Source organism: Scylla paramamosain, chromosome 6, assembly GCF_035594125.1.
Source record: "Scylla paramamosain isolate STU-SP2022 chromosome 6, ASM3559412v1, whole genome shotgun sequence".
Classification (NCBI taxonomy): domain Eukaryota; kingdom Metazoa; phylum Arthropoda; class Malacostraca; order Decapoda; family Portunidae; genus Scylla; species Scylla paramamosain.
The window spans coordinates 32,181,997-32,206,214 of record NC_087156.1 but is presented as its reverse complement, the minus strand read 5'-3'; the positions used below and the strand labels follow the sequence as shown (position 1 = coordinate 32,206,214).

Here is a 24,218-nt window from a genome sequence, read left to right as displayed (position 1 = left end):
CGACACCACGACTGTGTGGTACATTGCCACACCCGTGACACTCATAGCTGATGGAAATACCGCCCGATATGAGGCATATGAGGCATCTCCTGACGCTACGCTCCTCCCGCTGCCTACGCCTTTCCTTATTTACGGAAAAAAATGCAAACCGTAGACAGCTCTTTTCAATGTTTCCGTTAATACCAAGTGTATAATTGCAATTATCATGATTCATGAAAACTTACTCAGAGGATAGGCCGGCAAGACGCCCTTAGTTGATAAACTTTCACTTACTTTGTGATGTCATTGTCAAGACATTATTGACAGTTACAGCATTACGTCACTCTGCCGGAAGCGGTTCCCTCACACATTCAGCTTGACGCAGCCACTCGTTTCCGAGGAACCGTGTCCGCCGCTGCCTCCCGCCCTGCCCTGCCTAAGTGAGTGTGGACGGTCAAATTCAAGTCTGAACGTACACAGACACCGAGTGACTGATGTGTTGTGAAGCAAAGCATTAAATAGTTACATTGTTCACACAGTTGTCTGGCTGCATAACAATGTTAATCGTGTTGATTTGATTTATCGTTCATGGAATTCACTTTTCATATTCGTGTTATCACAAACTATTCTACAGAACAAAAGGTCCCACCTAAACTGTGGGTACTGTAGAAATTTTATAACTACATAAAAATTGTTAAGGTCATAATAGACTACAAGGATTCCCAATGTGGGCATCACAACGCCAGGAACCACGAGGAGTGTTTGCTGGGGTCCACGAAACAACGAGGAAAATTGTGTTTGAAAATGAAACTGCAAATTCCACACCAATATACTTGAAGCTCCTAAGTGTTCACTACTTTCTCTATAGATACTGACAATATTATATTCATTATTACTAATAATAATCAAACATAGAAAAATACATGAGGGAAGCATGGTGAATATCATATTGCCATGGAGCCACACAAACAAACAAAAAAATAAATAAATAAATGAAAAATAATAATAATTAATAAAATAAGTAAATAAATAAATAAATAAATAAATAAAAATAAATAAATAAATAAATAAATAAAATAAACTGATAAATGAAATAAGTAATCAATAAATAAATAAGTAAAATAAAGAAAGAAAGAAATAAAGAAAGAAATAAAGAAAGACGAACAATTTTTCTATGGCAATGAATTACAGCCAATAATAATAACTGAGAAGATTGATACCACTTGATGTTTAGCTTGGCGGTCTAGCTCGACAATCATTGTCCAGTGATGGCGCCCGTGCCTATCGGCCTGAGAGTTTACCTGTGTGCGGCCAGGCCGCCGCCTCGTCTCCACTCTCACTCACTAACTCTTGACTTTCCCTCCAGGGGAAGCATCACCATGTTGCCGGGTCACCTACTTAGGCTGCCCGCCTACACCGCTCTGCTGTTTCTTGTGCGCCACGTTTCAGCAGAACGTAAACAGCCGATTTCCAACGATCCCCATCACCAAGGTGAGTAAACTTGTGGGAAGCCCCGAGGGAGGACAGAGCGGGCAGGGTGTGTGATGGCCGGGGTATTGTGCGTTTAGCTATGTAGTTAGTTACTCACTGTACATGATAGTAATGATGCCTAGTGAAGACCAAAATTAAATATGACTCTAATATAAGTGTTACCACGAACAGTTTTATCAGCAAGCCTAAACAGCTTCAGTTGTGAGTCTTGCGGATCTTCTGAGCTATTACAACCGTCCATGGCAACGAAGACTGTCAATCCCCTACTAGTCAATTACGTGCATGACAGGAGTCTTCTTGAAAGTCTCCTGACATGTGTAATGTGTCATGAGAGAGAGAGAGAGAGAGAGAGAGAGAGAGAGAGAGAGAGAGAGAGAGAGAGAGAGAGAGAGAGAGAGAGAGAGAGAGAGAGAGAGAGAGAGAGAGAGAGAGAGAGAGAGAGAGAGAGAGACTTTATTACATTCCACTTGTTGTTTATACACCTATCTACAATATCTGTCTACTTTGAAGAGTTCTGGGTTAGAAGCATTGTTTGTGTCAGTGCAATGCAAGATACGTGCCACCAACTAGGCGCCACGTACAGCTGAATTGTGCACTGTGAACAAGTCACCTATGTAAGCTACATATTATTAGCTGGTCTGCTTCACTCAGGTAGGCGAGGCTCGAGGGGAAACGTGTACGGCGGAAACAAAGTGTAACAAACATTTGGTCTCTTTCGTCAGTATGGAATTTCCAACTATGTTTCGTGTTAACATCCAAGGCGTACCTTTCACAACACCGTGACTTCAGTGGTGATGGTGGAAATGGTGACGACGCCTTGCTAGCCTCTTTCATAAGGACCATTTTCAAAGACCATAGACATGGCTAATCTTTTCTTTAGAGCTTTTTTTTTTTTTTTTTTTATATATAGAATCAAACCATAAAATCAAGAAAACTCCCTTGAAAACCTTGATGATGATGATGATGATGATGATGATGGTGATAATAATAATGATAATAATTAGCATTATTGTTATTATTATTATTATTATTATTATTATTATTATTATTATTATTATTATTATTATTATTATTATTATTATCATTATCATCATTATTAGTTTTATCATTATTATTATTACTGTTATTAACATTGTTATCATAATTATCATAAATTTTATAATTGTTAACATTATCAGCATCATCATAATAACTATTGTTGTCATTATTGTCATCTAAGCACTATAATCATCGCCATCACAATCATGATCTTCATTAGAGGTACTATTTTAACTCTGCAACCTTACACACACATTATAGCTACTTATCTTCACGCTCATTGATATTCAATAGAGAGAATTTTCCTGTAACGTAACCCAGCATGCATAACTTAACACATGATGAGTGAGTGACACTGGTGACCCTGCACAGGCAAAGGAGCGTTCTGCCCATTCCTGGTAGAGGTGGGGGAGGGGCACGGCCTGGCGCGTGTCACCCTCCAGGACTACCTTATATTCTCCCTGAACCCCAACTTGCCTGTCATGAGTATGGAGTTTGTCGGGGACGATGTGTTGTACAAGGTGAGTGAGACTGAGGAGGAGGAGGAGGAGGAGGAGGAGCTAATGAAGAAATAAAAAAAAATGTCAATAACAATGATAATGGCTGTGACAATTTAAAGTATTTTCACGCACTTGATCTCCCTTATTCCCGTGACTCTGCTGCAGGCCACAGTGGACGGCACGATGGTGCAGCTGTTCAAGTGTGACGTGCACGAGGCCCAGTGTGAAATGGTGAACGAGGGCGGGTCCAAAAGCAACGACCTCCTGGTGCCAAACAAATGGAACAAAATTTACGTGAAGTATAACAACGGCGAGGTAGGAGGGTGGTGATGGTGCTGAAAGGCTATTATATTCTTTTTTTAGTTCATACATTGAAATTATGGCAATGATGCGTCTTTAATGGGATTTTTAAAGCGTTTACTGCTTGTGTGCTTTACCAGTATTGCATTATTTGTTATGTTGCATTTTTTTCACGCCTAACAATCATTTGTGTGTGTGTGTGTGTGTGTGTGTGTGTGTGTGTGTGTGTGTGTGTGTGTGTGTGTGTGTGTGTGTGTGTGTGTGTGTGTGTGTGTGTGTGTGTCCTGTCCTCACCCCAGATAACCGTGGACGTCAATATGAAGGCCAGCGTAATGGGCGGTCAAGTGACGATGAGCAAAGAACCCATCAAGAGCAGCGGCGTCATGCAAGTGACCTTCATAGTGCCCCCCGCCACGCCCTCCTACCACGCCACGCTCGAGATTCCCTGTTCCGGTGAGTGAGTGAGTGAGTGAGTGTGTGTGTGTGTGTGTGTGTGTGTGTGTGTGTGTGTGTGTGTGTGTTACCATGTCTTGAGTACCCTTAGCTAAACATTATGATCGCTGCTTAGATCTGTTAGGTACAACACATATCCTGTTTACTAATGACAGATAATATATATTAAGTAAAATACATATCCCAGCTTTTTCTTTCTTTATTTATTTTAATTTTTGCCAGTGTACTGAACGACTCATAGGCAGCCATTGTTATCACGACCATGTATTATATAACTGGACATCTAGAACAGGTGGCGATGTCAGCTGACGTCTCCTAAAAAGACACGCAGATTACTTGAATAAGAACCGTAAAGATACTGTTATGTGCAGACTTTATTATTTCCTTGGGAAAGGAAAGTCACATGTAAGCTATTCCATGTATTAACTGAGTGTACTATACATCCGCTGAATGGATTACAGACGGGATGCCAGAGATACAGACGGAGCTCCCCATCCTGTCCCCCGCCCCGGTTAGCACCACCACCACAGCCCCACAGCCTTTAGCCCGTAAGTATATGTACCTCGCAATGTAAGGAGCTGCCTATCTGATACTACTGAAATTACTGACAGTCTTGTGCTGCTGCCAGAAACATGACTGATGGTGGCACACACCTGCTGATGACTGATTATGTTTCCCCACAGCATACAAGAAATGTCCCATGTATCGGGTGGAGATGAATCATCCTTCGGTCCCTGCTCCTGTGTTTAACAACCTAACATTGGCACTGTACCCGAACCACCCTTCACTGCATCTCATCATCGCCAATGAGATCCACTATTTCAAGGTGTGTACAGAGTCATTTCTTTAATTCCGCCCTTATCTATTGGGGCACGCTACTGGGTTGAGTGGGAGTCTTTCATTTCGGAAATATTTCTAGCATTTCATCAACTCTCTCTCTCTCTCTCTCTCTCTCTCTCTCTCTCTCTCTCTCTCTCTCTCTCTCTCTCTCTCTCTCTCTCTCTCTCAGCCGATTGACCTATACATTTCCTCCAGGGAGACGTCTGTTACTGGTGTGTCTCAGATCCGAAAACCTTAAAACTTACACACTACAATATTAAGATTCCATAGCTCTGAATGATGGATTTTACACTATCATCCGAGACTTCTTTACCTTGTGAGGGCAAACATGATGATCAAGAGAACACTACCACCACCACCAACAACAACATCTACAACACCTTTACCGCCACCACCAACGACAACAACGACAACAACGACAACAATCGTACAGGTCCAAATGTCAAAGATGAACACAGATATGCTAAGTGACAGTTTAAAAGCATCACACACACACACACACACACACACACACACACACACACACACACACACACACACACACACACGTAAATATAAGTAGACATAAGTACCCTGAATTACGGCCTGAGTTACGGGCATAAGTCTGGCATTCATTCTTTTCGCAGATAAATAACCAAGTATGACATTGTACAATATACCGTATAGGTGAGTGGGTGAGGGACGCAGGAGGATAAGAATCGAGGGGCGGAAAAGGCACTCGGTGTGGGGATGCGTGGTTCATGCGTCCGCGGGGGGGGGGGGGGACAAGCGAGTGTGTTAAGGAGACTTCGCTGTGGGTTATGAGATTCATTATGACAAGAAGACGCTAAGTTACTGATGCATCGGTTACCTTCAACAGGTTGAAGTGCATGGCTCGAGTGTGAAGCTGCTGGAGTGCCAAGTGACGGGCCAAAGATGCGAGTTCAAGGATGAAGTTAAGCTTTCCATCGAACCTAAAAAGTGGAATTTTGTTACTATTTCTCTACAGGATAACAAGGTAAGTGTGTGTGTGTGTGTGTGTGTGTGTGTGTGTGTGTGTGTGTGTGTTTTACAGTCATTTGAGGTATTATCAAGACAATTCTCAACACAGAGAGACACAACACTGGGAGGCTCCTTCAGGAGCCTCCCAGTGTTGTGCTTAATTTCTTCACGGGTGAGGCCTGTGCCTGTGGATCTGTCAGCCTGCCCAGCTTCTCGCTGACTAGTACCTTCATGACGACGCTTTAGGTGACTGGGCATTGCTACTTCACATTTATGAAGGGATTATATAGATCGATAACGAGTTATACTCTGGCAATCCAGATTTCCAAATTCACAAATATAAATATAAATATTTACCGGTCTTTCACAGTTTTGTAAGCATGAAACTGATAAAGGGTGGAATTACTGATATATATATATATATATATATATATATATATATATATATATATATATATATATATATATATATATATATATATATATATATATATATATATATATATATATATATATATTCTTTTTTTTTTTCTCTTAACGCACTGACCAGACGTTCACTTTTTGTTCTTCCAGATCCTCGTAAACATACGAGTGAACGAGGGGGAAGGAAATGTGCTGATGGCACATATGCCTTCGACCAACCGCAAAGGTCTCACTGTGACCGCTTACGTCCCGGAAGAGTTGCAGATTTTAGATGCTCGGTATTACTCCGTGGCCTACGTCAACGTTAAGTGTGAGAGTAAGTGGCGCCCAGTTATGTGAGGAAAGACATGCATCTACTACGTACTGCTTGAGTCTCAAGAATAACTTTTATGCAAACATGGTTTAAGAAAGCAACAATACATAGAATGACTAACTAAATCCTTGCTTATTCATAATCTATACAACTTTACAATATATGTTGTCGTTTGTTATATCATAAATTATTTGCAATGCCTTTCTGATTCATTACGGTCAATTTCTCTGTGTCCTGTCTTGGTATGAGAGGCAAGTGAAGGAAGGTGGTATTTAGCGAGGGAGCTTCATACGCCGACTGACCACAATGATCCTGTCCTTCCCTTGCAGTCATTGAACAGAGGACGACGTGGCCAGTATATACCTTCACCACCACCCCAAAAGGCCTGCCCACCAATGCACCAATCGTGGGTGAGTACGCCACACACACACACACACACACACACACACACACACACACACACACACACACACACACACACAGATAATAGTTAGAAGTACTCCGTCAGATCTTCCACACCCCAAGATCTTATTCCTTAAACTGTGTGCGCACAGATGCTGAAAAGTGAGTAAAGCCGCTATCACACTAGAACGTATTTCTTTCGACCGTCGACTCTCGATCATCAGACATCGGATACTAGCGTTGACTCCGCCTAGAACACACACACACACACACACACACCGCCTTCTACCCTCTTCCTTTGACTTGTATCACAGCAAATATGGCGAACATGCTTACAAGAGATGCTAATGACATACCAAAGTTAATTAATTTGTGAAGCGGATGAAATGTTATATTCAGTTCATTTTGATTTGGGTTACACCCTGCACGGTTAGGTTAGGTTAGGATTGCGTCCCACAGGGTCAGGGGCCGCAAGATTAAATTTTTGATTAGGCATGCCTAATATTCTTTTTTTTTTTTTTTTTCTTAAAAGTTATAGGTTTAGATATAATGAGTATTGGTGAAATCAGTATCCTATCCTAGACTCTTCTTAAGATCTGAAGAGTTTACTTCCCTCAAGGCCGGCAGGTTCCCCACCATTTCAATAAGGGATTCCGCAGCATTTCTCCGCCATCTTATTCTTCCCTCTGAATTGGACATGTTGTTTGTCACCTCTTTGGTTTGAGAAACATGCAAAACAACAATCAAAACAATGCTTGAACTTATTCAGTTGGTTCTTCTACGTGTATATTGATAATTTTCCCTCCTTATTTTCACTCGCCTAGCTTTCATAATGGTACGTAATAAATATAATTTGATATGTTTCTATGATCTGAGATCTAATGTTATAAATATCACCATGATATTATGATCTTAATATTGATCTTGATGCTACAGGTGGCTTGGGATTGCTCCTGAACCACGCCTTTAGAACGGCAACTCATTTAGAAGAGAAACAAACAAAACAAACAGAAAACGAACAGTGCCCTCCACACGACTGGTTCCCACACTGGCACACCACATTCTCTCCAGGAACCCCTTCATTGTCTCGATCATCCTTTCATTCGTCTCTCTGCACCGTCCCACCAGCAGCACCGTCCATTCCCTTCCTGTCTTCTCCACTTTTTCATTCCTTCTATAACCTAGCTCAGTCCGAATCACTCGCATCATCTCTCTCCTGTTACTCTGACAGTCCAGCATCATGTGTTACACTGTCTCATCCTCTCTCATGTCACACATCGGGCACTCTTTGCTGCGGAACTCATACCATCTGTGATTTCTTATACACCCATACACTGTGTCCTAACTCGGAAGAGATCACCACACAGGCTTCCATAATACCACTTTTCATACGTTGGGACCTTTTTTCTTCTTGCACCATTTCAAGGTTTGCCTTCGTTCTATCTCGTTCTTCCCATTCATTCAGTCCCACACACTTCACTTTTCTGTCTCTCACTTTTCAATTTTCTCAAATCCTATTCAGCTTCCTCTCCGCCTCCTTTCGTTATTCTTTTTCCCTTCTAAGCTTTCGCATGATGATGCTACGAAGAGCACATTCCAGCGCCATTTTAGATCCTTACCGTCGACCAAGGAACGTATAGAATCCTTGCCGTCGACTGTCAACGCTGCTTCTCAAATGACCGGGCAATATCCAGCGACGCGTGCAAGGGCGGTCAAAAGACGAACATTTATGTGACTACTACCCGAATGGGCCAACATATCTGATAACTTCCAAAGCACCCGTTAATTAATCTCGTTCAGCGTGCGTCGCGGCGAGCAGGCTGAATAGTATGCCCTGTATGTACAATTCTTTTATTCCTTTTCACACCGCGTGCCACTGTTTTCAGCAAGCTTTTGCCTGTTCGTCATTTCATAGTCGTTCACCCGACACACATATACACACGACTACACAGCACTGTTTTGGTAACACTCAATGCGAACCAGGCCAATCATGTACAGTCTTGAAAGAAAAGAAGAAAAAAAAAAATACATAGTAGTAGAAATGATTAAGTAAAACTCGCCTTACTAAGACTTGTCCTTTCTCTCCTATCAACAGAAACCACCACGGACCCTAGTACATCACCAGGACTCTCTCGCGATTTGGGCATAGTCATCGGTGTGTTGGTGGCAGTGTTAATCATTATTGCCTTGGCAATCATCATTTCCACTGTGGTGAAGAAACGACGCTCAGCTGCCATCAGCGAACAATCGCCGCTTCAGAATCAATTCCAACAGCAAGATTAATACTGAGATATCGAACTTCATAATAAGAGGCACACACTACTTGAGAGAGAGAGAGAGAGAGAGAGAGAGAGAGAGAGAGAGAGAGAGAGAGAGAGAGAGAGAGAGAGAGAGAGAGAGAGAGGTTAAGGGATAGTATACCAAGAAAATCAAACTTCAGGCCATCTTTCACCTGATAGTTTATTTTTCTCTTTCATCTATATGTACATGTATATGTATGTACAGCGGACCAATATCGCGTTGGCTTCACATTGGTGACATCATGCCGTCTCCTCTCATTTTACCTCCATGTGTTCATCTTAGGAAGTACATGTACGAGTATGTCACTTGCGTTTTTGCTTAATAAAATTGATAAGTTCATTGAAAAGAAGACTTTTTAATGTTGTGATTCCCCTATTAGTACATGGAAAATAAAACTTGATAGAATAAGGGAAAAAAAAAATGTATGGGCGCTAAATACGATTCTAATATAGCTGTGTGATATCCTTAATAAAATTGTGCCGTTAAAAAAACGCGGTCACGTATTTATTTTAATAATGTAATTTAACTAACTTAATAATGTAATTCAACTAACAAAAGGGCATAAATTATTGGATATTTTGATACCATTCACTACACTGTTTCTCAATCCATTCAAGAGATACCACATTCAGAAAATAACAAAACTTTGATGGCGTTTTTTTTTTTCCCTGTTTTTACTTATCGGCGCTTACGTCACTCTAGGCGCCTCATATAATACGTAGTTTCATTTAGAGAGCTGAGCTTACATTCTTGTTCGTATGACCGCCACCCAACTGTGTGGCACTCGGAAAAAAGACGATGGACAGCATTTCTCGAAGGTTTCAATGTCTTAACTCCTTTTAACAAATCTAGTGGATATAGATAACATATTCAAGGATATTTTCGTGATTTTATAATAGTTTAAGGAGGATTCTGCATCATTACTGGAAAAAAAAAAACAAGAACACGATCTGTAGTCTTTGAAACTAGTTATACTGTGGGAATCAAGTTTTTCAAAATACTGGGCAAGAATAAGAGATGATCACAACGTAGTCTTGACTTCTCTATCCTCATGTAAAAACATAATAGTTATAAAGCACATGCTTTTATTACTGCCTTCGTCTTTTCTCTCTCTTCGCTACATGTTGGCGTAACTGCTGAACCTATTTATCTGTTTAACAAAGACAAAAATCAATATGCTGCAAGGTTTTCTCTTAAAATTTGATACACGCTGCTCTCTCTCTCTCTCTCTCTCTCTCTCTCTCTCTCTCTCTCTCTCTCTGTGTGTGTGTGTGTGTGTGTGTGTGTGTGTGTGTGTAGCCTATCTAACTTATGATAGCCAAGCCACCATACAAACTAATTTTACAGCAAGGTTCTATTTATGAAGTCAATATGATCAGGTGGCTAATAAAAAGAGCGCCTGAGGACTTGAAAAGACTTACCTACTATTATGTTTCTTGCGAAAGGTGCACACGCACACACTAGGCGTCTTCAGTTCTTCGCAAGCGCCTCGTAAACAAGCATTTTTCTACGTATTCCTTTCGCGCAGGTCTCCTGGGAGCTTCGGAACCTTACAACTATACATAGAACCGCAAGCTTTAATAAGCTCCCTCGGGAATCGACGGTAGAAATGGGCGGGCAGCGGGGCGGAGCGAAAGACACAGGCACTCGCGGACAGCCATGCAAACAAACATGTTAGGTGAAACCAAGCCGATGTGCGTGTATTGTTTTCAATAAAGTCTCGAACATACAGAATTATCTGCATACAATTCAGTCATGAGTGAAAACCATTATTTAAACTGTGTAGCGTAAATGATTTCAAATTAAGTGAATAGTAACATTTGCTTATAATGAGCGTGGAGCAGTCAAGCCTTCCAGCGGCGTGCGGCATTCTGACAGGGCAGCTAAAGGTGTCTGAATGGCCTTTCTGTTTTGAGCCACGACTTCCAAAACATCATTCTGTTCTGATACAATGCCATAATGCAGTGTGAGGTCATGACTGATACAGTCAATTCACGCTAAAATACTCATTGGAGTGGCTTATATTTGCACAAGAGATCAAGAAAGACAGGTCTGAAGAAGAGATACACTGGAGAATACGTTGCCTTAAGGCTTCTGCGGTCTCTGAGAGAGACATCGCCAATGAACTGTAGGACACTTTTTTCTTGAGCAGCACGCCAGGCAACTCCACTGGTCTGTTCTTCAGTGGTCAAGTGGGTGGAGCTCCGAGGAACTAAAAAAAAAAAAAAAAAAATTACCTAACCTAACCGAACCTAACATTACCTAACTTCCTAATCCCCCATAAGGTAAACTAACGCAATATAACATTGTGTAGCCTCCTACAATGTCAGTCATTATTACATACCGACAGTAATTACTTAACGAAAAATACCTAAGGAGAGAAGCTGTGGGAACTGGTGGTAAACTACCAGTTCGTATACTCACAGCCAGCACAAATCTCCTCCGTAGTCATGGTCTGACTGACGCAGCACAGACAGTCCCGGGTTCTCCTTCCTCCTCTAAACATACGTGCCTATATGTGATTGTCCGACAAATTTCCGTGTAACTTGATTCGCAGCATGTAACCCCACCCCATCATAGGTCTTAACACGTGACTCAACGTCACTTAGCCATCGAGCATGCACACCATTGATAATAAACATACGAACACACTCAGTAGCCTACGAGAGACGATTGGAGGTGGATCTATACTAGAATTGACTCACACCTTCGAAATTCCCATCTAAAGTTATTATTAATTTCCGACAGGGTAAAATGGTGCTAAAAATCCTCCAAACAGTGAGATATAAACTCTACGAAGGGCTATAGTTACATACAATGTATTAATTGAAACTGCAATAATACCATATATATATATATATATATATATATATATATATATATATATATATATATATATATATATATATATATATATATATATAATCACTACCGCTATGGCGCTGAAGGACAAGACTGTACACTGTAGAGGCCTCTTTTCAGGCTCATCCACTCACCTTTGTAGGTATACGAAGCCAGAGTATTGAGGTGGGAACCATACTGTATCTGTAAAGTCACTTTTGACTAGCCTGCTAACCCGTCTCCACTGTACTACACGCATTAAAATGAAAAATAAATAAATAAAAAAAATAATAATAAATGAATAAATAAAACGAAGAGCAGTGGCTGCTTGCTTGGTCGGGTCATGTTTGTTTACAGTTGACGGCGCGCAGAACAAGTGACTGTGTGACAGGGAGCGTTCGAAAGATCGAACATCTTCAGAAAGTTGTTGAAAAAAAAAGATAAAAAAAAAGATAAAAAGAAATCAACAGAAAAGCGATAGTGCGACTCAGCCCTAACACACCATGTGGCGAGGAAACACATTTGGTTTGATTCCGCTCAGTGCCAAACCCTATAATATAGGGCAGTGACTATAGTTGCAACCATAATATTATGGTTACAACAAGTCATCTCAAGTGGATACTGCATTTCATAATCCTCTTAACTATAAGGACTAAGGAAAATAGTGTTCTGATGAAAAAAATAGGATTTAGCGCCTTCATGGTGCTGAGGCCACCGCTCCTGGGGATGAATCTGTGGTTTCAATTCCGATGTTGTTTTCGTAGCTGCTCCCTTGTATTACATACGTAGCTGCCCTCTGTGTTTACAAAACTTGACTGCGGTGAACACTATAGAATATATTCAATTCTTATATTCGGTAATCATTTAATCAGCCATGTTGTGGACAGCATGTTGTTTCTATGATAGGTGTCCTCTTGTTGGCGGCTCTCGCATGTTCCCATAGCGCATGCTGCAAAATAGACACACACGCACAAAAATAGATAAATAAATAAGTAAATAAATAGCCAATGTAACAACGTTCTTACATTTGTGGCTCTTGAGTCCTGGTCATTTCTGGGATTTTTAGTGAAACTTTCGCTGTTGAATTAGACATCAAAAGCATTTGATATAGTCTAACATAAAGCCTTAATTTCCAAATTTCCAAAGTACCCTCCCACAGTTTCTGTCCTCTCTATAACTACATCTCAGGTTTCATCTCACACTGCTCTTTTGAAAAGGGCAGAATCGAAAGCATGGTCATCATCACCTCTGCTCTAAATGACTCTTCAGTCTCTTTCTTCATTGCAAGGTTGCATCTCTTGCTGTTTTCTATTGCTACTTTAACACTTAAACGGCAGCACTGTTCATCCGATCTTGCTAATTGTATGCCTCCCTCCTCACTGCACAATGCTTTTTATTTTACATCTTTGTTCTGTCCACCTCCCTAATACAAGTGTTAATCAATATTCTCAACTTTCTTCACTTTTACAGGTAAATTCTGGAACTTCCTGGCTGATTCTGTATTTCCTTCTACCTATGACTAGAACTCTCTTTAAGAGGGAGGTTTTAAGACACTTCTGATAATTTTAGTTAATCCTTCTGACTGTACTCTATGGGGATTGATGCCTTCAGTAGATCTTTTTTAAACATTTTTTATTGCCCTTGGCCAGAGTCCCTCTTATGTAAAACACACTTCCCGAAGACATGCCTTGAACTCTGGATGCATACACTACCACATTAAATTAATGAAATACCAGAAATTAATCTAGGAAGAGAAAGCCATATTGTTGTGTGGCAGGACTCAGACACACAAGCCAAAGTAGAATTAGCAGTGCAGTTCCTTATGGTCCAGACAGTTGAGGCTTGTGCTTCCACCCAGCCAGATTTAGGTCCAATCCCAACTCACACCTCTTGTACCTCCTGGATTCCTGTGGTGTAGTATGGTGTCCCTTTCCACCATTGGCCAATGAGAGCCAAGAATGTGAATAATGTGCTTGCATGTGTGTGGTGCCTTAGTCATCCCATATGGGATTGCCAGCCTGTTATATAGATAAATTAATTTCTCACTGTTTCATGAAAAAGAGTGTTCTTTTTTTTATGTAGAAGGGGTACTGGCCAAGGGCAACATCATCACAATAAACAAAACACCTGCTGAGGTGCCTGTCCCCAGAGTCAAAAGTGGTTGTCAAAAATTAAAGTTTAAGTGTCTTGAAACCTCTCTTTTGAAAGAGCTTGAGTCATAGGAAGGAGGAAATACAGAAGCAGAAGGGAGTTCCAGAATTTACCAGAGGAAGGGATGAATGACTAGGAATACTGGTTAACTATTGCATTATAGAGGTGAACAGAATAGTGGTGAGAGAAAGAAAGTCTTGTGCAGTAAGGCCACGGGAGGGAAGGCATGCAGTTAACAAGATCAGAAGACCAGTTAGCATGAAAATAGTGGTACAAAATAGCAAGAGATCAAACACTGCAGCAATGAGAGAAAGGCTGAAGACAGTCAGTTAGAAGAGAGGAGTTGATAAGATGAAAAGGCTCTGATTCCACCTTGTCTAAGAGCAGTGTGAATGAAACCCCCTATACATGTGAAGCATACTCAATACATGGATGGATAAGGCCTCTGTACAGAGTTAGCAGCTATGAGGGGGGAGTTAGAAAAACTGGTGTAGGAGTGGATAGGACAAGAAGTTTGGTTTAGATCATTCATGAATAATAGTAAGAAAGTGGATGACAGGACAGAACCTTGAAAAACACCACTATTAATAGATTTAAGAAAAGAACAGTGACTGTCTACCACAGCAACAATAGAATGGTCAGAAAGGAAACTTGAGATAAAGTTACAGAGAAGGATAGAAGCTGTAGGAAGGTAGTTTTGAAATCAAAGCTTTGTGCCAGACTCTATCAAAACCTTTTGATATGTCTAAGGCAACTGCAAAAGTTTCACTAAAATCCTTAAAAGAGGATGACCAAGATTCAATAAGGAAAGCCAGATCACCAGTAGAACAGCCTCAACAGAACTCATACTGGCAATCCGATAGAAGGTTGTTGAAGTGATATGTTTAAGAATCTTCCTGTTAAGGATGGATTAAAAAACTTTAGAGAGTCCAGAAATTAAAGTAATAGGACAGTAGTTTCAGGGATTAGAATGATCAACCTTTTTAGGAACAGACTGAATATAGGCAAACTTCCATCAAGAAAGAAAGGTAGATGTTGACAGAGTTGGAAGAGTTTGACTAAGCAAGGTGCAAGCATGGAGGCAGTCTTGGAGAACAAGCCCTGAATCATCCAAGGTAGAGTTTTAGCAAAGGCCTGAGCAAAGAGTTTAGCTTTATAAATAGATGAGATGGCAGTGGTGCCATCAGGTTGAAATAAAGGAGGGAAAGATGAAGAAGCAAAGTTATTGGAGATGTTTTTTTGGTTAGGTTCCAGAAGTCACAAGGGGAGTTAGACCTTGAAAGATTTTGACACTTTTCTATTAATGAAGGAGTTTTTGGCTTGTTGGAGAACAGAAATGACATGATTCCAGGCAAAAATATAAAATGCATTTCTTCATACAGTCATGACATATATGTCTAGTATGCACACACATATATGTATATTATATAATTATATAACTGCCTGGATTTACAGGTAAAACAGTTTTGAAGTATTTAATCACTCCAAGATAAGAAGTGGCCCATATACCTATGAGGAGGATGACAGCCTGGTGTCTAAAATATTTCAACACCTGAGTTTGCATTCTTAATAATGTTGCATACTTTGAAGGAAACAATGGATTGTCCCATTGTACTACACAGGAAGGTGGGAATGAGAACATATTTCTAGTCATCTTTTATGGAGTGTCCTGCCATATCATATGAATACATTCTGAGTTCGTGCCTCAAGAACCAATTATGCTAGACAACAGGTGAACAATTGTATATAGAACTTTATTCATATGCACATTACAACAATTTAAAAGCATTAATACTAAGTCTAAGATTGGAATCACTTTCAAGGGCTAGATTTTCTGTCAGCATTAGTGTATAATTCCTTTGTCACCCATCAGGTGATGCATACCAGTATTCTGCCACTATAGTCAAGATACAAACCAATTAGGACCACTATTGAAGTGGTTGTAACATTTTGCAGTACATAATACATATTAGACAAGATCGAGGCAAGTGGGCCCAGCACCCATAAACCTTCTTTCTGATAAAACTAAACTCTATTTGGAGCTGTAGGGATATTATACAGCTGGAATTTTATGTGAAGTGAAATAAGTACTAAATGTATGATGTAGCTATTTGTCCTGCTTTGTGCCTTGGCTACAACATAGATAAGGTATTGGTAACATATAGCTACAACATTAAGGATTTCTTAAATACATAGTAATTAATTTGCAACCTTTGCCAGGACATTATGCAACTTAAAGAACTACATCCAAATGTTACATCACTGTTCACAGAAAGTGAACATCCAAAAAGATGTTTTTTTATAAATGCCATTTATTACCACTTTTCAAAATCAAAACATGTTATGCAGCACTTAGGACAAAATTTTTTTAAGTTTGCAAATTAAAATGACAAGGTTCTGTAATCATTTATCTACTCATCACTCTCCATATCATGACATGCTATACAAACACTAGTGCTAAATCATATACATATGTATACTGTACAAAAACTAAAATCTAATAGGTCATAAAATAAATACAGCATTTACTTGAATTTGTATTCATGACTTGATGACTGCAGGTATGACCCTTACCATCATGGGTCTTAGAGACTTTTGATCTCAGAAATCACTAATGCTTCACCCTTGAGCTGAATATCACAGCAAAAAGTGGACAAAGTTTCAGATTGTGTAAGAAAATATAATACAGTACAGATGAAACAATGTTATATTGCCAGAAAAAAGGCAAGATAGGAAGTATTACTTCCATAAAGCAATGCCACAGGAAGGGAAGCCATCCTTTAGCAGATAAAGTTGTGTAGTACATTACAGTAGTAAATAACTTTGGTCCACAACATGAAGTCTGAATCGGGAGGGACTGTGCAACAGAGTAACAGATATTCAATAAATTAATGCTTTCTGACTTTTATCACCATTGATGAAGATTACAGAAAAAAAAATTGCAGGTGTTTTATTCTTAATTCTACATAAAAGTGAGATGATTAAAATGGTGTTCAAATCACAACCATTCCAAAGATTTAGAAAAGAATGCTATCTACAAATTTGAAATAGATTAGATATTTCATGTTGTAGTACATTAAGTATTGACCAGTAGTGAGCCACATATGGCATTGGTATGTAGATGTGATATATTTAGTCTATTCAGTGACTAGATTTATGCCAAACCCTTTATGGCACTTTACAATCAATCATGATTTACATTTTCAGTAAAGGGTAGCATCTTTTATCCCTGAAACCAAGGGCAAGATTAATATGCCCTAGTTTTTTATAATTTATATAGGCTAAGTAGGCTGTAAGATAAAGATGATTTTACTGACCTTAAACATGACTAGGTAAAAATATGATACTGGATCAACATTTCATGATTGTATTACTTGGTATCCAGGCCATACTTTTCTGTAAATTATATTATGCAACTTGTCCCTGTTATACTATATTTTGAATAGAATTTTAATCATAAATAACTTATATATAAATGTACACATATATGTATTCTGCATAATACATAATAGACAAGCTTTCAATTGCACTTCATGTTATAACCCAGCAAAACATACCAGCAGCTTTGAGATGATCCATAAACAATAGTGTATGATAGTAGTATAACAAAATAGAAATTTTCTTACTACTCCAGGAGCAGGGAATTCTAAAACAAATTCTCTTTTTATTCACAAACCTGTAACCCTTAACCAGGGAAGGGGGGATGAAGTAGTACATTTCCTTTGACCATTAACAACCACTGAATCTATAACATGCCCCTCTAACCACTGATACATGGCCATAGCCATTACCTGATTATTATAACAACCTTTATGCCTCAATAATTAGGTCTTGGACATTTCATCCTAAAAGGATGGCTTAATTATTCTATAGAGGTCAGGTTATACATACAGGAAATAAATAGAACTTTTCTTGCAGCTACTGCTACGTGTTGTCTGGAATCTGTGCTGCTTCTAGGGGGAAGTCCTTGTTGAATAACACCATCAAGGCTTCTAAAGACTGCCGCACCTGTTAGGGGAAAAAGAGAACCTGTGAAGACGACAACAGATTTTTTTGTATCACTTATTTATAGTATTATTTTCATGTACATGTTTGTGAATGCTGCCTTTTAAATTCTTTGATGCATATGAATCTATTTATCTTGATTTGAATACAAAAATTCTGTCCTAAGAAAAATGTTGAAATCAGAATGTTAACTAGTACATTGGCACCTCTACTTATGAGTTAAATTCGTTCCATGACAGACCTCGTAACTCAGCTTGCTTGTGTGTCAAATCAATTTTCTCCAGTGAAATGAATTGAAATGCATTAGTTCATTTGAGCCCTCCAAAAAACATCCCAATTTTTTTGTTACACGTTTTTAAACACAGTAAACCCTCCCACATGTGTTTGTTATATCGAGGGCTGACTGTAAGAAAATGTATTTATAAATAACTAATGTTGTATAAAAACACGTGAAGTGAATGAGTGAGATGAGAAATGCTGGGCAGAGGTTGTCGTGCTCACTGAAGCCAACTGAAGCTTGCTCATATCTTGGATTTTGGCTTGCAACTCAAAGCGAAAAACTTGTTCCAGCAGCAGCTTGTATCTTGAAAAACTCCTAAGTTAGGGCACTCGTAAGTCGAGGTAGAACTGTATATTATACAACATACTACACGTTTTCAAAGTAGGCATAGATGAAGTTTTCATCAAGCCCTACAACTCAGTAGTAGTACAGTTATAGGCACAGAAAATAAAAAAGGTAATTTCATTACAATTTCTGCTAAAGTGACAAAGTCTTCTCTCTTTAAAGCAAAGATGACACCTAGGATTTAATTATCAGCAATTTCATCTTCATTCTCTTAGGTACATGTTGTGGATAAAGGATATTAATTTTATTCCTGTCTTTGCATTCCCTCTTTGCATACTTTAATCATCTCATTCTCATTTTCTTTCTTTCCTCTCATGTATCCTAATACTTTGTCCTCCAATTTCACTGAAGGTCTTGCATTTACTACCATCCTTATATTTGCTCCTTTAGTCTTTTTATTCTCTGCAATTCTTCTTGTGCTGCCAAACCACCTTATTGTGCTGCACTTGAGCCCCTCATTCACTCCACATTTAATTTTTTGACTTAACATGCTAAATATGTTGTACACACACACACACACACACACACACACACACACACACACACACACACACACACACACACACACACATTACCTGCATGCTTATCGTCCTTTCATTAAACACCTTAAAGACCCCATAATTGTATCTTACGCAGCTCTTCTTTCATCTCATCTTGGTTTATTGTATGTATATATATATTGTGTTAGATCATCAATGTTATTATTTAGATGTTTTAGGTAAAATGAGTTTGTAGTTTTTTACAAATTTGTAGTCAATAAAATACATATCTATCCATCCACCTGTCTATCTGACTCACCGTAGCTATGTGCTTAAGTTGGATGGTAAGGGTCTTCTCTATTTCAGTTGAGGCAGCTGCATGGAGTCGCTGCTGCATCTGTAGTACTTCTTCATACATGCTGTCACTGTGGTAATTTAAAGCAAATATTATATGCAACTGTAACACACACACACACCCACACACACACACACACACACACACACACACACACACACACATTTAAACTCAATAAAATAGAAATAAATCAATATAATACAATAAGCACACAGTAATTCTCTTCCTCTTCCTCATCCTCTTTGTCTCAACAGGTGGTACACATTTTTAAAAGTACACCATGCAACACGGATTTCATCCTCTTCCATCATGAATATTACTCAGCTAACTAGAGTTAAAGAGTAAATCACACTGTAAATCTTTGGCTATCACATATTTTTGCTTCATAGTTTTACTTCAACTTAAAAAAGAAAAGAAAAAAATACAGCTTTCTTACATTATTGTTTCACACACAATCTATAAGGAACAAAACCATCTTAGAGTCCTATTTTTTGCTATGTTCACCACTCTACAACTCTCTTATCACCCACCAAGAAAATTTCCTTTACCTTTAACAGCATGTTACAATATGACACAGCACACAATGATTTCTGGTATAACCCTTGTGGTTTGGTGCAAGGTTGGCAATCCAGCTATCAAGTTACCAGTTAGTGGGGAATTTGTGACTGGCATACTATATAACACTGGTATGACATGGAGAATGCACTCCATGAGCCATTATATGCTCCACAGAATGAATCTAAAACAGCTGTGTTCACACTAACGGGATAGTAGTACAAGATGTTATTCAGGCTTCCAACACATGATGTTACTTAGTTCCGGCAAACAACCCACAGTCAGGACTAAGTTAAGCATGAAGAGACAGGAAGGTGTACTAGTCTCCACAAGTCATCATGGCTGCTGTGCCAGTATTTGGTGCAGTCAATTTCAGAGCCTAGGGTAACAAAAAATATTTTGATGGGTGTACAATAAACCTTTCATATATGAGTACATATTTATTGCTCTTATCATTCATTTTGTTCCCATTATGAGCATATACCCCATATCTCACTGCCACTGCTTGGTTGCTTCATGTTTGATGTATGTAGTAATATCAGAATTATGATGTTATTCAAAAGTGACAGTTCTACTTTTATAATCACTACTTTTCTCTTAATACTTGTGTCAATGGTCCTTCTTCGTGACTTTCCTAAGGGAAGCTCTCCTATGCTTGCACAAATGGAGGAAAAATAGATGTCTAAACTTTCCTGTTTCATTAATTAATACATTCATACCTGCAAATAATGTCCCACATTCATGCACTCACCACTGTCAATGAAAGATATGCATTTCTGACAAAATTTACATGCCAGATTCTTCTTGATTTACTTCTAACTTATGCTTATGAGTATATCTCTTCCCTAACACTAAGTCATATTTGTAGAAATACTTATTGAATAAACTACATACATAGAACATTACAATAATTTCTTCACTATCTTACATGCATTGGTATGTGGTGATAGTATCACCAGCCTGTGAAGGGATGAACATACTCCATGGGAGGAAATTGATTTACACAATTTTGGCATCACAGAAAAACAGACAAAATACTGCTGCATGTATGGTATACTGATGAAACTATTGCTAATGTTACTTACTATTCAGCATACTTTTCAAGGCCTATTTGTTGACTCAGGAGATCCACACGGTGCAGCATGAATGCAGCAGAGGCGAAGAGCATGAGAAGCAGCAATGTTGAAATAAGTAAGAGTAGAGATGTCCTTGGCAGTGACCATAACTCCTTCACTCCCTCTCCCACCAGCTTCATTGGGACACTTCCCACTTTGAAACATGCTAAGGAAATAGTTCATAATCAGATTTATGATAGGAGTTTTAAATAAATTAAATAATTGTTTTAATGTTTTGTAATGCAATGATGCAGTGAATATTCATCATACATACTAGCTTTATGAAAGAAAATGTTAAATGAAAATATTTTAAGATAAGTTATTTCTCAATATGTATCAAGAAATTGGAGAAGAAAAAATTAGCAATGTTTAGTGTTTTAATAGTAATGAAAGAAATAGGTGAAGAATTGAAAAAAATATATTGTATGTTGCGAGTTCACTGATGAAGTGCTTACAATGAGCAGATTCTATTAATATGAACATGTGAAGAAAAAGGATCTGAAGGATCTAAGTGGTGTGGTATACAAAATCAAGTTCAGGACAAAAGATATGGAATGAGATCTTGTGGAAGGACTAAAAATATAAGGGACTTAAGAGTACCTAAGTTACATATAACTCGACAGTTTAGTGAATATCACTGAATAAGAGGGCTAAAATCCTTCTTACCAAATAATGATGACCAAATGTGATCTGAATGTTTTCTTTGTGCTGAAGGGATATAACTAAATAAAAAATCAGTGTGGTTTTCCCACACTAAATATTAAGTTTAAACATTATGAGGATATATGTTTGAGATATTATACTCGGGTAAATGTGTACCATGCTCTTTTCATAAATATTAATGTGTGGCAGCATTTAAGGTGATGGCCAGAACACCATGCTTGATGCAGAATGTAGGGTTATCTGACAGCCAATAATAATGAAGATTTCTTTGTACAACCACTTAACCCTATATCAATCTGAAAGATCACATCAGCAGTTGCTGTGAACTAAAATTACTGCACCAAGTTTTGATTATCTTACAACCTAAATGAGTAGCAGCAGTACCACTTGCTATCTGTACTGTTCATGAAAGGCAGGGAATAGCTGTACCATATGTTCTTGCATTTGCTTAATTAAGGCCAAATACTGGCAGTTTACAGAGATATTTCATGCTTGTTTTATGAAGAAAGATAAGACTATTCACACTTTGATTTTGGATCTTCATCACAATTCAGACTTTTGTGGCAAAAGAAGTATATTCTTTGTCATCTTTGTGATTTATACTTTTGCAATATGGTTTTACTATTATGCAAAGAGAAGAAAAAGAGTATGCAAAGCATATTAAAAATAATATGGACAAGATGCTTAAATTAGGATTCAACAAATTATGCACTGACCTATTATGGATAAGAGATTCCTACTACTGCACTCACACCAGAAAATCATCAAACTTTGTATCTAGCACCATGCATTCTGAGACATAAAAACAAAGAATTTTGAAATCACTCTCTCTGTCTGGAGATTTCAGACTATATTTCGATACAGTTAATAAAGTATAAGTGATTAATATAATGATGTGCATCATATTTCAGTGTCATGCAAAGTATTCTAAGGTTACTACTTATGAACTAATCATTTTTGCATTCATCATGGCATGAGGTTCAAGAGATTTTTGGTGAACGAACATTGCAGTTGATTTTTAGTTATTATTAGTATGATTCTAATGCCTCTATCAATATTCTAACAGCATGACAAAAATACACATCACACAAAATTTTATGGATTGCAAACCAATATCAAGGCTTCCATAACAGTGATCAAAACATACACTATGCATAGTATGATGTTACTAGAGCTTTCATGAATCCAGAATCTTACGGGAATTACCAATGACTTAATATGGCATGCACTAAAAACTATCCCTTGAAATACAATATACAAGGTGTGCTTACTTTTCACCAAAGATCCTTGTGTGAACCATTCAAGAATATTCATGCTGCTGCTCTCCTTCCCGTCACTTGCATTGCTGGCAGTAGCACTGTTACTGTTGGTCTCCTCATGAGCACATACTTTTCCAGACACCACACCAACTCCCAGTAATAAAGTAGAATCTGAGGTACTGGTTGAACTATTCATTGGAATGTTATTACCAGTAGGTGGTATACTGTTGTCAATGGTGCTATAAGCATTTGTGGCAGTGGTGGCATTCGTAGTTGATGTAACTTCTTCTGTTGTCCAGGGTGTAGTGGTGATTGGGGAGGGCACACTACCCAGGCTGTTGACTGCAGTGGACACCAGGTAACCACTATCAGTCTGGTCTAGGCTGTTTGCACTCCCAGACACTGAGTCTTCACCATCATCATCTGCAGTCTGAGGGGTGTAATTATCTTTAATAACTCATCAAAAAGCATCTTTATACCCTTACATGTACTGTCATTCAAATTTGTCTAATTATTAGTATACAAGAAAATACATGAACCAAAAACACTTACCACTTGAACCCCTGATGGGGGTTCACTGTCACTATCTGCCATCCTCTGTGCTTTCCTCCAAATATGCAACATAAGTTTGTAAGTTGAGTCTCTTGAAAGAAGGGAGCCAAATACATAGTTCTTGCCATCCAGCATTTGTAGACCCACAGCATTGGGGATGATCTTGGCAGTCCGTTCTTTTTGTAGGCTGGCAACTTGTGTTACAGGGATCAGCAACTGTGGAGTCATAACATGTAAATTTGTCATATTCCTGGTACAATGAGGTTGTTTATGAACATACATCATAATATATGTCCGTTCAAATAACACAACAGTAAACAAGCCTCTGTACAAGTGCTTCAGTATAAGTGCCTCCTTTTTTTTTTCACATTTGTATAAAATGTTATTATAGTTTATATAAACATTCAAAGTTCTCTTTAAAGTAACCTTGATGACTCTATCCTTTAAGGGAATGCAGATTTAAAAGTAATAGCTTATCATTTTGTGGCAAATTTCTCTGGCACTGAACAAATTTGATCCTCATTTTGTATTTGACTGGGGCTGCAGAATTTTTTTTCATACTGCACCCCTGTAATGCCCAACCATAGCCAAGCAGCT

General features: G+C 38.6%; 2 protein-coding genes across 15 annotated transcripts in view; one reads left to right on the top strand and one right to left on the bottom strand.

Annotated features, from left to right (window-relative positions):
• Nucleotides 1-261: 261 nt before the first annotated feature.
• Nucleotides 262-19,214, top strand: LOC135101609 (uncharacterized). 3 transcript variants are annotated; one of them, XM_064005808.1, is made up of 11 exons: nt 262-419; nt 1,346-1,470; nt 2,881-3,029; nt 3,174-3,323; nt 3,608-3,761; nt 4,223-4,309; nt 4,445-4,587; nt 5,461-5,598; nt 6,156-6,321; nt 6,648-6,728; nt 8,816-9,124. In XM_064005808.1, the coding sequence occupies exons 2-11, from the start codon at nt 1,359-1,361 to the stop codon at nt 9,001-9,003; spliced, it is 1,368 nt and encodes a 455-aa protein (XP_063861878.1). In that variant the 5' UTR covers nt 262-419; nt 1,346-1,358; the 3' UTR covers nt 9,004-9,124. The 3 variants fall into 3 exon arrangements, with proteins under 3 accessions (XP_063861878.1, XP_063861879.1, XP_063861876.1); XM_064005809.1 differs by lacking the exons at nt 262-419; nt 8,816-9,124 and adding exons at nt 459-490; nt 17,932-19,214; XM_064005806.1 differs by lacking the exon at nt 262-419 and adding an exon at nt 459-490.
• The window catches only part of LOC135101608 (uncharacterized), a 285,511-nt gene continuing 276,949 nt past the window's right edge, over nt 15,657-24,218 (bottom strand). For 9 of the 12 annotated variants that reach the window (XM_064005798.1, XM_064005801.1, XM_064005802.1 and 6 more), the window contains 5 exons: nt 23,622-23,837; nt 23,082-23,499; nt 21,118-21,313; nt 19,442-19,547; nt 15,657-18,021 (listed from right to left, as the gene is read on the bottom strand). In XM_064005798.1, the coding sequence (XP_063861868.1) occupies nt 17,938-18,021; nt 19,442-19,547; nt 21,118-21,313; nt 23,082-23,499; nt 23,622-23,837 (1,020 nt within the window). In that variant the 3' untranslated portion in view covers nt 15,657-17,937. Of the gene's footprint in view, nt 18,022-19,441; nt 19,548-21,117; nt 21,314-21,411; nt 22,603-23,081; nt 23,500-23,621; nt 23,838-24,218 lie in introns of those variants that run through there. The other 3 variants (XM_064005799.1, XM_064005797.1, XM_064005805.1) reach the window with 2 other exon arrangements.